Consider the following 15877-nt stretch of genomic DNA (forward strand, 5'->3'; position numbering starts at 1 on the left):
CCAGTAACGGCTCCAGCCCCAGAGCTCGCTCCAGTAACGGCTCCAGCCCCAGAGCTCGCTCTGGTGTCGGCTCCAGCCCCAGAGTTCGCTCCAGTTTCAGCTCTATCCTCTGACCAGAGTCGAGAGTTTGGCTCTAGCCCCAGACCAACATCAAGATAGGGCTGCAGTTCCCGAGTTTAGCCCATGGAGGGCTCCTGTCCCCGATTTTAGCCCATGGAGGGCTCCTGTCCACGAATTTAGTCCAGTGAGGGCTCTTATCCCTGAGTTTAGCCCACGGAGGGCTCCTATCCCCGAGTTTAGCCCAGTGAAAGCTCCTATCCCCGAGTTTAGCCCAGTGAGGGCTCCTGTCCCCGAGTTTAGCCCATGGAGGGCTCCTATCTCCAAGTTTAGCCCAGCGAGGGCTCCTGTCCCCGAGTTTAGCCTATTAAGGGCTTCTGTCCCCAAGTTTATCCTGAGGAGGGCTCCAGTCACTGAATCCGGTCTACAGATGCCTGTAAACCTCTCCAAGTATTTTTTTAGGGGGGGGTGGTTAGTATGGCTTCAGCCGTAGAGGTGCGGGCTGGGGCCTCAGCCTCGGAGGCTGCTCTGTCATGGCCTCCTGAACTGTCTGCTCTGCCATGGCTCCCCGAGTTGCCTGGAGGCCAACTGTCCTGTGTCTGTCCTGAGGGACCTCCAGAGCGCCCGCAAGCACTCCATGTCTACTCACTCCTTCGATCCCGTGCTCCCAATGTGTGTTGTGACAGTCAGCATCATAAATGACTAGATGAGGTGTATAAATCCCTTTCCAATAGAAAAAAACTATAAGAAAAAAACTTAGGTGCCAATTTTTTTTTTTTTAGGTGCCACAGAATAAACGTGTTTTATTTATTTTATTATTAATATACATACATACATACATATATATATATATATATATATATATATATATATATATATATATATATATATATATATATATATATATATATATATATAAACTTAGTTTTACTTTTTAACATTTCAATCATACTGTCTTGTTTATGTCTCATCTTTTCTTGACTTTATCAACATTTTAATCCATCTTGTAGATGACCTGGGAACCTAGGTTCAGTTAAAGTGGAATCTAAATGTCTTTTCCAACTTGAAATATACAGTCACAAAAAATTGTTCATTATCTGTACCAATATCATGGACCATAAGCTTCACTTGGCCACTGAGCGTAGTTTGGGCCCTCTTACACTCTTAAAATTAAAGGTGCTTCTCAGTGCCATAGAAGAACCTTTTTTGTCTAAATAGTCTCATAAAGAACCTTTAACATCTGAAGAACCTTTACATTTCACAAAAGGTTCTTTGTGGGGAAAGAAGGTTCTTCAGATTATAAAATGTTGAGAAAGAGATGGGTCTTTAAAGAACCTTTGACTGAATTGTTCTTTGTGGAACCAAAAATGGTCCTGTGAAGAACCTTTTAAGCACCTTTAATTTTAAGAGTGTATGTCTTTAACACTTTCAGTCTGTTTTTCTTAATTAGTAAAATGCAATTTTATAGGAGGAGTTGAATCATGTAGACAACAAGTTAAGTAAAAATATTAAAATGCAATAGCGCGTAAATATAGCAAAATGCTTATCTTTATAGTTATTTTTCTAGCTGACTGATGAGCTTATGGACACCAAATGGTTATTCTGAGGTAAATGTATATTACGTTGCAATGTTTACAAGCTTTACATGTTTTCCACAGTTTGAAACACTGAATGAGCTTTTACACAAGACATTTCAGTAAGTTGTACTGTAGGCTCTCTTATAACCTACCTTTTGATGTTAATTCATGTTCATTATGTACTATAGTAGTAAAGAGAAAGATTAAATGGGTTACTTGCCACGTGAACTGAGGCGCTAAAGTGACTGCGCCTGCCCCATTAAAGAGCATCAAAGCTGTATTTATTGTTTGTATTTTGTTATGAATTTTGAATAATTTTAAAGCTGATACTTTGTTTATTAAAAGTAACAAAGCACAAAGCTTTTTGTGATTACTGGACGGCAAGTGCACTTCGAATAATGAAGTTCACACATTAACAGAACACAGCATAGATAGACTAAGATCTTGTTAAGAAGAAGCCATAATATTAATGATTATAAATGAGAATTGTTAATGATATTGCCAATATCCACACAGCTGACAGCTTTACCTGTAGTAGTTTGTTCAAGTTGTGTACAAAATAGACGCTGCTTTTCCTCACTTTCACTTCTCACACACTTCTCCGTCTTTTCAATCTCTCGTGCTGTAACTGAACTGTGTTTATCAGGTGTGCGTCAGCGCTGCTGCACGGCAGAGATGAGGACTGTTTGAAACTCTTTTTTCCACTAAAACTTTGATGCGCATCGTCTCAGTTAAATACGTGAACAGCAAATGATGCAATCGCAAAACAATCAGGAAAAAAGGCATTACATGCAATTTTTTACGTTATAACATGTATATACATAGGCCTAATCGCCAGTGGCGACCTCAGCAAAAACTAAACTTGCAATTTAATATTTTTGGTCACAAATGCGACCGTTTTAGTCTCAGTTTGGAGCCCTGGTATTACACTCGCAGGTGTGGCTACACCCTCAACCCATGTGTGTTTGTGTGGCTAGGGCTCTTTGATTTTCATCACGGCTTCCAAAATATATTTATTGGGCAGGGATCTGTGACACCTCTTTTAGCAGGTGGATCAGTGGACTGGTGGTAGGGATCAGGGAATACAGCCATGAATGCGTCTGTGTGAGGATTTAGGCTGTCGGGGAGTTGGCTGGCCTCTCATGCTTTAAGTTTGGACCTCCTGCGATTCATCCCATTTGATGACCTTGGCTGCTGATTTGCCGCCAGGGTCAACACTACAAAGGACAGCTTAGGCATTCAATAAGAGCCTTTTATTTGGCTGGTGGCCCTAGAGCCACCATCTCCATCTGGTGGTGTGATTAAAGCCTTCTGATGAGGGGTGGGCAGCTTTCTTCATGTCAGCTTCATCAAAAATTCGTAAGTGTGGAGAGCTGACCTGGAAATAACGGCAAACCTTCAACTTCATAGCTGTTAACCATCCACTTTGAGCAGCAAACACTGACTGCTTTCACAACACCATCTATCATTGTCTTTTAGCTGGAGGACCAGAAAAGAGCTGAGATTCCAGAGTGATCACTCAATACCAGTCAAGCTCCTGCTGACATGTGGCCTTTGTGCCATCATGCAATGGTTTGTCTAGCACTTCATTTGTGTCTTTTTGTTGATAGGTGGAGGATGGTCTGAGCCGCAAATGGAACGCCCACAGACTGTCTGCTTCATGTCGCACTCAATAAATTCAAGAACTTTCTCGAAATTGCAAGTTACAATTTGACTGACCAATAGTCATGTTTCAGACTTTGTGAACTTTGTGGTATTAGCTCTGTAACAAAGTATATTCAATTTCATTACACGGATCTCTGGAATTGGTCGATCGCAGCATTCAAAGCGTAATTTTTCTGAACAATGACCACTGTGCACAGTACATTGTGAAAAATCATTCCAATGGTAAAAGTTCCCTTAAAAACTGTATTTCACACAATTTAACTGTAAAATACTGGTAAATGTAGTGGTTTTGGAAGTAAGCAAGATGAAGCCATCCAAAAAATTGACAGTAAAAAACAAACAAACATAAATTGACATTCCCAGAATCCTCTGTGCATGGTTTTTCAAAGAAATAACTGTTTCTTCTTAGGGGCCGTTTACACGACAACGTTTTCACCCAAAACGGGAAACTTTTTAGGCACTACACGACAACAGCGTTTTGGGGACTGAAAACACATATTTTTTGAATACAGGTTTCAAAGTGCAAGTTTTTGAAAACGCCACCATTGTAATTTCTGTGTAAACACCCAAAACGGGTATCTTTGAAAACGGTGACATCATGCGCATTCGTAGTACGTGTTAGGTATGTAGATGTGCAGTTCATGTCGATTTTAAAGGCAAGTGCGAACAATCCTGTTCTGGTGTTCCTGTGGCTCAGTGGTAGAGCACTGTGTTAAAAAAAAAAATTATAGCCTGAATGCACTGTAAGTCACTTTGGATAAAAGTGTCTGCTAAATGCATAAATGTAAAATGTAAATGTAAACAAACATACACAACAATGGTGGAGTACATGGTACTGTTGTTGCTGCTCAAGAGTTTGCTAACGCTTCTTCAGCAAAGTGTGGATTTACTTCACCAGCGTTACAACCAACAGCAGAGACGCATCATATACAACATATAATCGTCACTTCCCTACAGGTACTGTTTACTAACAACGTGACAGCGCCAACTACTGGCCTGGCATATGTAACAGCTTACAGGTACAGCGTTTTTGGCCGTTTTCGCGGATATGTTTAAAGGCGAATCGTTTTGAAAACGTCATGTATACGCAGAGGTGGGTAGAGTACCCAAAAACTGTACCCAAGTAAAAGTAAAAGTAAAAGTTTGAATAGTTACTTGAGTAAGAGTAAATCGGATAAAAAAAAACTACTCAAGTAGTTAGTTACTAGTTACTTTGCATCATATACTGTATATCCATAGTCTTTTTATTTTAGATATATAGATACAATTTATGTAATAAAATTTGTAAAATATATCATTCATATATATATCAGCATCACTGAATTAAATTACATTTTAAAGTAGATTAATTATGTATTATATATGTATAAATAACCTCTGACACGGAAAAGAGTGAAAACTCCCCCACAACGGCTAAGTTACAGTACAGAACATCTGAAAACAATGAACCAAATGCACATTGACGGATCTTCTTCCATCTGTTCTGCAAAATTAAAAAAAAAATGTATATTTCTGCAATCGTAAATATTGTGTAAATATCAATATTAATTGTGTCTAGGCGAAGGCATTCCTCCTGGAACAGAACTAACATGGGTTTGGAGGGTATTCATTTCATACTCTGTGTCAGCTTATTTAGTGTAAAAATTATACATGAATATAAATTAAATACAATTTATAAGTTGCATGTACAACAAACTGGTAATATCATAGTTGTATCGTGTATTGTAATCGAATGTAGCCTAAGTTATACCTGTTGAACCGTACAGTACACGCTGTGTTCCGATCTTCATCGCTAGCAAATAATAGCCTTTGCAGATTTGCTTTCAATTGACTGTAGATCCAAAGCCACGTCTTCAACGCTCTTGATGTTCTTAAACTTTGAGTGAGAACCGCTTCAGACGGCTCAGCGTGCGTGGCAGGGAACTGAACGAATCATTCAAACTGATTCACGAACCAATTCACTGGTTTGCCAACTGGTTTGATCAAGCTTTTGAACAGAATCATTTGCGAATGGGCATCGTTTATTGCCAAGAGAAAAGTAAAGTCCAGTTTTTTCACTAAAAATGTGCTTAAGTAAAAGTAAAAGTACCCATCTTTAAATATACTCCGAAAGTATTAGTTACCCAAAAAATGTACCCAAGTAAATGTAACTCGTTACTACTCACCTCTGTGTATACATGAAATATGCACATTATGAATTGCATAAAAATTGCATTATTTTAGTGTCTGGTGTAACTATGATTGTGTTTTGTATTTAAGTGTATGTCACCATCCACCTTTTTATATTACTATTTATGTACTATCTATCTACTATACTAGTATCTATTATACTACTATCTATCTAGCCTGTGGAAAAGCAACTTGTGAGGATTATGTGGCTTTTTCTTTACTGCGTCTGTTTTTAAGGTGGTTGTCATTACATTATAAAGGTGAAAAAACTGATTTTGATAATTTGGTATATTAACATTATTTCCATTATATTTTATTATTATTTTACAGTATCTCTCTAAAGAATTTTCATTTATTTTTTTTTTAATTTGGAAAGTAACTTGTACTGTATAATTAACTGGTCATCACGAAACAAACCATTTATCACGCCAATCATGGAGATCACCATGGGTTCCATTTGCAATAACAACCAGCTGACTGTGCATTATGCCTTACTAACTGTCAAGATTTAAGTGTTCTTGGCCAAAATAAGTTGCTATATGGAAAGCTCTCTCCACAGCTCTACACTGCCAGTCTGTGGCAGCCGTTTCCTGTGTCACCGACTTTCCCAGCCATCCTGAGAGGAAAAGAATGAGAAAAACTGGAGGGGGGGTGGGGGTGAGGACGGAACGGTGTAACTTTCATCTCCACAGAAGAAAGAAAAATAGAATCACCAAATCCATCCACATGCCTGGCTGGTCTAAATCTGATTTTCTGCTATTAAGCTCCATTTCCCTCTCTCGATCTGCCACTCCGAGGTGATGGGGAGGTGTCTTTGATCATATTCTCCCACTGTTTTGCTCTCTGTAATCCATGACCATAAATAATGGGATTTGGTGTATCTCCTAATGGCAGAGAAACCAGTTGACAGAAATTAATAAGTTTGCAGGGACAAAAAGTGAAAACAAACAATGACAACAACATCCCCAAAATGCCACCATCTTCCGTCAGGAGTGAAAGAGAGATAGAAAATATGAATCATAATGTTAAACAGAGACTAAAAATGGTGGTGACACATTAACAAAAAATAAATAAAGTTAAAATGAGGCAACATCCAAACTTTGGGCAGAATGACAGCTGACAGGCGCGCCGTGGGGGAGCTGGGTGTATTGATGTGTCTTTGAAGTGAGCAAGTGTTTACCGCATTCTCCAAGACAGCAGCAGCCATGTTCTCAGAGCCTGATTCGCTCTAATCCCTCCTGTCACTGCTCAATGGAAATCTTGTACCAGTGCCACATCCTTCTTAGTCAACAGGTGCATTTCATTATGCAATGTGTACATGCAATAATCTTGGCCAGTTTCTTAACCGTGCAAAAGCTTTTATGTGCAACAGACTCACGCTTTATCGTTGCATTATTGCTTATTGTTTGTGTTCATATTCTTACGTAAACTGTCCCGTTTGTTTCAATGTTACAATTTATGTTAAAATTTAACTTTTTTGTCTGAGATTAATACAATTTTAGTTCTGTCAAGAGAGAAAACTATTTTGACTTCCCTTTTTTACAAAACAAACAAAAATGGAACATATTGATGTCAGTGGGACAACATACAATGATTGTCTAATACATGTCCATTGTAAGTGCATTTCCTCATGCAAAATTATTTTCTGTGGCTATCAACAGCATCTGTGGTTTTATGATTACCACAGAAAACGACTCAAATTTACCCTTTGGCGTTTTGGGAGAATCATTTCAAACTTAAGCATTTACCCTAAAACATTCCTTTGAGTTAAACTATTAACAAAAGGGACAATAAGGTCAAAGGAAGGATTGAAATCAGTCTGGATTAAACTGTGGCAGGCATTTTGGGATAATTCTGGGATCTCTGTAATACTACTGTAGCTAGCAATGAACGTTTCTGGGGGGTGTTTGTGGATGGCGGGCAAACACTGTGTAAACAGAAAGCAGGTGAAACATTCTGTCAACTTCCTCCTGGATCATTCACAAATACACTTCATACTGTATGTATTTACATTCTATTTAACTAGCGTAAAGTTGGTTGCTTTCACCACACATGGCTCTCTGAAGTGCCTGCGCTGCAGAGGACTGGCACAGAAAGCACGTGCTGACTTTTCAAAGCAATATCTCACACAGTAGGTCTTCCACTCTTGTTCTTTGTCACAGTGAGGAAACAAAAATAACCGCATCAGTTGTGTGCCACACACCTTGTTACCTTGGTGATCTCATGCATGAACAGAGACCATGTAGCTGGAAACACAGATGCAGTGGCACAAGAGAATTACCATTTGTGTAATAATTACAATTTGTGTCATAAAAATGGAATATTCTGCATAACGTGGAATGTCAGTGATGAATACAAATTTCCATGGCAAAATTTGGATGAATTCACCAAAAGTAGGGCTGTACATTCAATCAAATCGCAATATGGACTAGTGTCTGTGAATATTAAAGAGCAAAAACTGCTATTTAAATATAAAGACTGTTTTGTTCTGCATGACATGTCTACTACACATACTCAAGGACATGTGACGCTTGTGGTGATCTCCAGAACTGCTTTGATAGTCACTTCACCAGCATTTCACTTCACATTTCATTTCATAAAACCTTCGTCAGATACACAAGATCTCAAGGACTCAAGGTTGTCACTACAACCTGCCAAAATAAAAGTTTGGTTTAACCTAAAGAAATTCTAACAGAAATATATAACTATTATACAGTAGAATGTTAATATTGAAATTTTTTTGTCTCTGTTTTAATTTTAACAATAAACATCTGTTGTACAGCCAAAATAAATAAATTATTTCATTTGATTATAGTTTAAAAGATAAAAAAAGAAGTTTTTTTGCATTCATTTGATAACTACACATTTTTGCTAATAAATAAAATGGAGAACACAGAATTTGTATATATATACAAATAATCTTTGTGTGTGTATGTATGTATATATATTTCAGGGCCCTACAGGACAAGTTCCTAGAAACTTCTTTCCATTTTATTTTATCAGTGAATAATGACCTACATTTGGGACCACAAGGCTGTTGTATGCCTTCTAAAGTAAGTTTTTGTAAACTATTGTTTTGAATGTAACAGAACATGGCCGTATTTACGCAATTTATGAGAGGTGCCACAGGTCTATGCACTGAGCCCGCTCTCATGTCAAATTTATGCCACTGGGGCTTTGTCTGACAGCTCCAGTCTATCAGCGTAGGTTAGGCTGGAGCCTTTTATCAGGGTAATCCCTTGAGCCTTTGGCTTTGGGGCAAACAGAAAAGGGAACAAGTCACATCCAGTTCAGCACCTACAGCAGGGCTGGGCAACTTTGGTCCTGGAGGGTTCAGCTCCAACCCTAATCAAACACACCTGCCTGTAGCTTTCTTGTGATTTTGAAGACATTGATTAGCTTGTTCAAGTGTGTTTGATTAGTGTGCATGACAGTGGCCCAGTTGGCCAGCCCTGACCTACAGCTACAGTTGAAACTACCAATTCCTCTGATGTTAAACTCTGAAGTTGCATCATGTGAGAAACACTGATCACTCAAAAAGAGTGGAAGTACTCCAGGATTGAGTTAAAGCAATGTGAACTAGGAATATGTCTGTAAACAAAACACAATTGGATGGAACATGATAAACTGTCATCCTCATATGAAACAGAGCCAAAGCCTCCAAACTATTCCTGCTCATTTAGCGCTGGCAGATGAAACAGTCTTAAGACTTATGGAGCTACAGCTACCTGTATATCTCCATCCCTCTCTATCCTGATGGTGTTAACAAGTGAGTTGATCCGATGACTATGAGGGTGTGTGGGAGAAGATGAATAGAGCCCAAAAAGAGTGATGAGTCCAATGAAAGGCTGCTCTTTTAACAGGGATTCATTACACATTAGGGATGCCACAATTCTCAATATAATACTGAACCGTTCGGTATGACATCCACGGTTCAGTACGCACTTGTAAATTGTGTGTTTTTTTTTTTGGTTTTGTGTTTAAATAATTTCTGTGCATTTCATTTGCACTAGCATTATAACCCCCCCCCCCCAAAAAAAAAGCTCTGATCTGCCAAGCCATCAGAACCAAACCGAGGTATGTATTTAACCATGGGTTAGCTGTTTTTTTTTTTTTTAATAAAACACACCACCGGTGCATGAAATCTACAAGCTGTGATTAGCTGTGGACATAATAATGCTGCTAAATATCTTACATTTTTAGGGAGTTTTGTTCAGGATTCTTTTGCAGAGACAACCCAATGGCTGTTCTAGTCAAGAATGCACTAAGAATAAATTTGGCCCACTGAGCATCACTTATTTGTATATGTATTTTTTCTGCATTTTGACAACTACAGGAATTCAGCAGATCTGGTAATAGTGCAAGAATTTTAATCCTCACAATTTAAATTGGGCAACTGCAATGATGCGATGTAGAAATCATACAGTATACGTATATGGCGTAAGGTATTCAGCTTTAGACAAACAGCAACCTGGCTCATTCTATAAAGAGTCTCATTTACATAGAAATGGTAACGATAATGTCTTAATTTTCAAATTTGCATGAGTTAATATTCACATACAGTACACGTATATGGCGTAAGGTATTATAATAAAAAGCATTGCTTCTTTGGAGCCAATCAAACTGCTGATCTAAAAATCAGCTTTGAACTTAATACATTTTCTGACTGGTAGATTTTGTTGAGGAATCTGCAGTAAAAAAAAAAAAAATACATGAAAAGGGCTGAATCCGTAGGAATTCAGGACAGGAAGCCATGATTTGTATAGCCGTTACTCCAAAGCTAAAAGAAGAAGAAAGTACAAAGAACATCTGAGCATCAGAGGCACTGGCTGTGAGCTGCAGAAAGAAGTCAGGTTTATCTGGAGGAACAAGGCTCCCAGGGTTCTCTGTGGTGGATGGAGATTGGGTACTGGTGTCTGCACACACATACACACACTCGCCACAGCCAGATAAACCTCTGTTGTAAACAAAGACTGGAATAAATTCACTTTCATCTTCCTTTCTTTCCGTTAAGCGTCTGACGTTGGAACAATCTAACACATGATCTTATCGCTTCTGATATTCTGTTTATTATTATTTTATTCTACAAGCTCCCCTTCAAAAAGCATGTGTCTTTCATGAAAACCCATTCATGGATTTAATGGATTTCCCTTTCCTTTTTCTCTGGGATCTGTCTTCAAACCCTGGCTGGCCATTTCAGGAGCGGCTGACTGCCGAGGATAGTGTTTCTCTCGCCATCAAACGAATAAGAAATTTCAGCTTAGAAACATGCCAAGTCACTACAAATCTAAAAGCCTAAAAACTTCCAAATGTAAATAGCTAAACTTTTCCCTCTGAAACATACAAAAAAAGAAGCTCAGATGCAGTTGGGGAGAGATAACGGATAATGGGCTAAATGCACATTAGCTGCCTTTAAAGCATTCTGGCTAATAATCTGTGAAACCAGATTTATCTCAACAAAGTTTCTGCTATCACGCAACAAGGAGAAACTAGTTTTTACATATTCCGAAGAGAATATGCCTATTAGCCTAAACCAAAAGAGCCTTCTATCATATTTTAAGCACCTATCACATCAGAAATCAGCTATTCACTTCAAAGGCCAGGGGCCTGTGGGATTTTTCTGTCTGTTTTATTGACCACCAGATGTAAATCATAAGTCTGAAAGCATAAGAGTAAATTAAGGAATCATTTATGTTTGTAGCACAAATGGCGCCAAAATTTAGTATAGGGTTAGAGGTTTATTCAAATACCTAACTCTAAAACCTGTGTTATACTTTACGCATGAGCAATCCGGACACGTACACGGACAGAGCGGACGCGGACTACTTGTATTTATACTACCGAAATGATTTTTACATCACGCCTACCATAGCGGTCCCTTGCGCTAGGACGTGGAAAATATAACACAGGCTTACATATGAATAATAGTGACTGACTTGGTGAACACCACGGATGACTCATGTAGTGGACTGAAACAGTGGCAAAATGAGACGCATGTATGTGTGTGGGTCAGATGTTTCGTTAATCCTCATAAGATAAACCAGCTTTACTCTGGAGGAATGAGTTTGATGTTGCTCTGGCCAGAGAGAGATCAGAGAGCCGGTTTAGCTCCTTTACCTTGCACTATAATAGCCTGCTGCTTCTCACAGGCCAACGCTAACATCATCTGTCTCACTATGCCATATTTATCTACATCCGTATTAGTAATCATGACAATACCTACCTCACAAGTCATGTCTTACGCAGAATACATATGAGCATGATAACAGCATCCGTTTGTTATGTTTCTCTTTATGACTAATCTGCATCGAGAAATGCCTTAAAGGGAAAGTTCTCCCAAAAATGAAAATTGTCATAATTTACTCACCCTCAAGTTTCAAACCTGTATGACTTTCTGCCTTTTTATAAAACACAAAAGGAGATGCTGAACTGTCTCTCCCCTTAAAAGTGGGAGTGTGAGGAAAAACAGAATTTTTATTTTTGGGTGAAATATCCCTGAATACCTCACATACATGTTTTCTTTAGATTACATTATAATGTTCTAAACAACTTTAAGACTCAACACCAATTTGTTTGGCAAATTCTGTTAATAACTGATTTCTTTAAGGCACAAGCTGCCTTCTTCAAAGGGCCGTTATTGGTCTTAGGGGCCGTTCACACAGAACACGTCTTTGCATCTAGAAACGTGAGACGCAGCGCTCAGGAATGTAAAAAAAAAAGAACCAGAGTACAATACCTCCGTCTTGTTACCATCGAATAAAACAGCTGCCAACTTGCCACTGTAAACAAAAGCTTGCAATGCTTGCCCCGCCTCTTGGGTCTTCTAATTGGTCCACTGTATTGGAACTGACATTGATGAGTGGCACTGCGTGTAAAAGTTTAAATTCTTTTAATTTGACAGCGTCTTAAAAACACGGTGCTTATGTGCCAGACGCTGAAAAAGCTGCAAGACGTGAATTTGTGAATTTATTGAATTATTAAAAGTAGGCTACACTGGGAAGGCCGAACAAGTTATTGCATTTTATTGGAAGACTAAGATTTATTTATCTACAAAATATTAATTGTTTTAAATAATAAGCACTGATATATTGTGCACAATAGAACTAGGCACATGCATTACAAAAGTAAAAATTCAACTTTCACTCTAAAGTTAACAAGTCTCATTTATCGCCAAATGATGAATGCGTTAAAAGCATAAAATGTAACACTGTTAAAACATGATAACTTTGGCAGCTCTGGTTTGAAGTGTGTCAATCAGACTCAGAGACAGACTTTGTTGAAGTCTCTTCGGAGGAAGTTTTTAGCCGCAGGTCAGGATGAGTATCAGATGAGGGGTGGCAAAAACAGAGACTGATTTTGTAAACAAGCCTTACTTGTCAGCTTGAGAGTGGAAAAGCGGGCGGAATTCTCTTCAGATGGGATTTATGTGCAGCAATGTACTCACATATGGTTCCAAAATGTAGGCCCAGGATTTATGAAGAGGCCAAATGGCATGCTAATGTGCCACAGATGTCCTGGGGGAGGGTGCAGTTGGCAGTGCTGCATAAGTTTAATGAAAACTAATCGCTTTGATGGGCCTAATCAGGATTACCCTCTGATCAATACCACCTTTGATCAGAGATAACGGATTGAACAAGGTTGAACAAGCAGACTTGGGCGACTAAACCGGAAATCCTGCATCCTTTCTGTTTTTAAAGCTCTTGATTCCAGCCGCTTTCCAGACCTCATTTTTGCGGCTGGAATCAAGAGCTTTAAAAACAGAAAGGATGCAGGATTTCCAGTATAGTCGCCCAAGTCTGCTTGTTCAACCTTGGTAGAGCCGGGGCAAAGAGGGGCTAATGTGTTTAATTGAATACTAAAGTGATCTATCCCCTTAGTGCTGGAGTTCAAGCCAACACAGGCCATCAGTGAACGTATACTGTCCGCAACACACAAGTGTTTAGGTGAGAAGCAAGCCTTCTGTATTCATTGATCTACTTACAAGTTTAACTTTATTTGTTGTATGCTCAACAGGTGTGGCTGTGATTTATTCATTTATTTATTTCAATAGACATATTGTCTAATCATAAACAAGCAGTGCTGGATAGTGGAAAATGCGATGTTAATGCTGACTAACTTACATAGACAAAATGTAAGGATTAGAACAGGGGTGTCCAAACTCGGTCCTGGAGGGCCGGTGTCCTGCAGAGTTTGGCTCCAACTTGCCTCAACACACCTGCCTGGAAGTTTCAAGTATACCTAGTAAGACCTTGATTAGCTGCTTCAGGTGTGTTTGATTAGGGTTGGAGCTAAACTCTGCAGGACACCGACCCTCCAAGACCGAGTTTGGACACCCCTGGATTAGAATAACCTGTTCTATAAACACCTAAAAATAGTCCGTCCAAATTTTCCCCTCTACCATCATTGATTCTCATGTCTCAATATTTGAACTAAATGAGGTGTAAAAAATTGGGAATGACGTGGGTGGGTAAATATTTTTTGGTGAATCTTGGCAGGGTCTGAAACCACAATCTTTCAGTAACTGTCAACGTTTCAAACTTCCAGTGGAAAGCCCTTGGAGTATCCCGATGATCGTGCTTATTAAAGTTATCGTGACATTAGCTTAGCAACATTCTAACATCAGAAACATGGGAATCATAGATATTATTGCGTAGTTACCACATTAGAAACTGTTGTTGATTATGGCAGTACAACTACATGTTTGTCATGTTAACACAAAGCAGTGATCTGACAGATGTTGACTTTTCCAATTGATTTTCTCAGGAATACTGCATATTATACAGTAGATACTGTCAAAAGAAATTATTTGGTAGTGGCAGAAATAAACTATGCCTGTGTCACAGTTCCTGTGACTTGTTTTTTTATTTTTCTTTGTAGTAAACTCTGAATACTGTTTTCTACAAAATGAATTTGTCATGAAAAACGTTGTGAAGATTAGCACGCAAACAGTCGATTTATTATTATGAGACTACGTGCTTCCATCCATTGACCATTCCAAGATGGCCGTTGATGCCATTGATGTAGACAGGGCAGATACATGTATACGGCATCTATGTATTAGTACTGTATATTTATGGTTAGTATCAACTGTGCATGAGTACTAGTTGAGTCTCTTTGCATAATTTGTGTTAAGTGCATGAACAACCTATGAATGGAGCTTCTTATTTAGACAGTAGCTCAATAGGGTTTAGAACAAGGCTAATGATGAACGGCCTGCCTAACAGGTCACCCATCCGTCACAGTATACAAATGCAGTATAGCAAATGGGTTGTGTGACCTGAATTGCAACCTAGAATGCCAAAAATACATTCTGTCTGAACTCCACACAAACCTTTTCTTGGGCCAGCTCTCTTTCAGCCTTGTGGGTTCTTTCCAGGTCCTGCCGCACCTGATCCATCTCGGCCCGCAGTTGGTCCAGAGCTGCTTGCTGGTCCTGAGCGGCCCGCTGTCGCTCCTCCTCCCGCAGCACACCCAACTCCGTCAGCTGCTGTTTCGTTTGACTGTGGGCTGCCAACAGCTCCTTCCTCAGAGAATACACCTGGTCCTCCAGATCAGAGATGGTCTGGTGAGAAACACAAACAATGAAATTTGTAAATCCGTTAAGGTGAACCCATCGATGGAACAGATGATGTGTTTATGGAATATAGTATCTGGGAATTGAATGCAAAGTGAAAAAAGACAGAAGAGTCTGGATTGAGAGAAAGAGGATAAGATAAACAAGCCAAGCAGGACGAGTAGAGCATTTGTGCCCATTCCAGCCAGGAAGAGGAAAACAGACACCACAGCCTCTGATCTCTAAACCACAAGAGTTCAACATCAAAGCTCTGCATTCCACAAAGGTCAGCGGTTTGATTTAATGAGCAAAATTAGCGCAAATCAAAGGTCAGTTACCCATGGGGACGAGGTACCGCTTGCCATTTCTCATTTCAGGAAGATGAAAAACCTCGTAAAGACCACTTACCAATGAGCTTCTACTTAAACGTGAAAGAGAGTAGATGGATTACAAAAAAAAGGGAAGAAATCAGAAGCATTACCGCAGGAATCAGCCCTTCATAGACCTATCAAAGATCTCATTCTGAGAGTCAAGAACCGTCTGACATATTGACCGATGGCTGAAACTTGAGTACATAAGGACAGTGTTATGGAGAAGAGGTAGTGTTACTCACTTGTTACTCATGTATTTCTAAGCCACCAGACCATTCACACGAAACTGCATTCACACTTCTTCTGTAATTGGATATATTATATTCACACTTTATTTTAAGTTCCAGTTCTCACTATTAACTATAACTTTTGCCTCAATAAACTCAATAAACTCCTAATTTGCTGTTTTTAAGCTAGTTGTTAAGATTAGTTATGCGGTAGGATTAAGGGATCTAAAATATGGTCATGCAGAATAAGGCATTAAT

At 39.1% G+C, this 15877-nt stretch overlaps 1 protein-coding gene across 6 annotated transcripts in view; it reads right to left on the reverse strand.

The window, feature by feature from the left end:
• The window catches only part of LOC109053865 (centrosomal protein of 112 kDa-like), a 178200-nt gene that overhangs the window by 78629 nt on the left and 83694 nt on the right, over positions 1-15877 (reverse strand). For all 6 annotated transcript variants that reach the window (XM_042731031.1, XM_042731025.1, XM_042730999.1 and 3 more), the window contains one exon: positions 14800-15030. In XM_042731031.1, the coding sequence (XP_042586965.1) occupies positions 14800-15030 (231 nt within the window). The remainder of the gene's footprint in view (positions 1-14799; positions 15031-15877) is intronic.

This window comes from Cyprinus carpio, chromosome A3 (assembly GCF_018340385.1).
Source record: "Cyprinus carpio isolate SPL01 chromosome A3, ASM1834038v1, whole genome shotgun sequence".
NCBI classification, from domain to species: domain Eukaryota; kingdom Metazoa; phylum Chordata; class Actinopteri; order Cypriniformes; family Cyprinidae; genus Cyprinus; species Cyprinus carpio.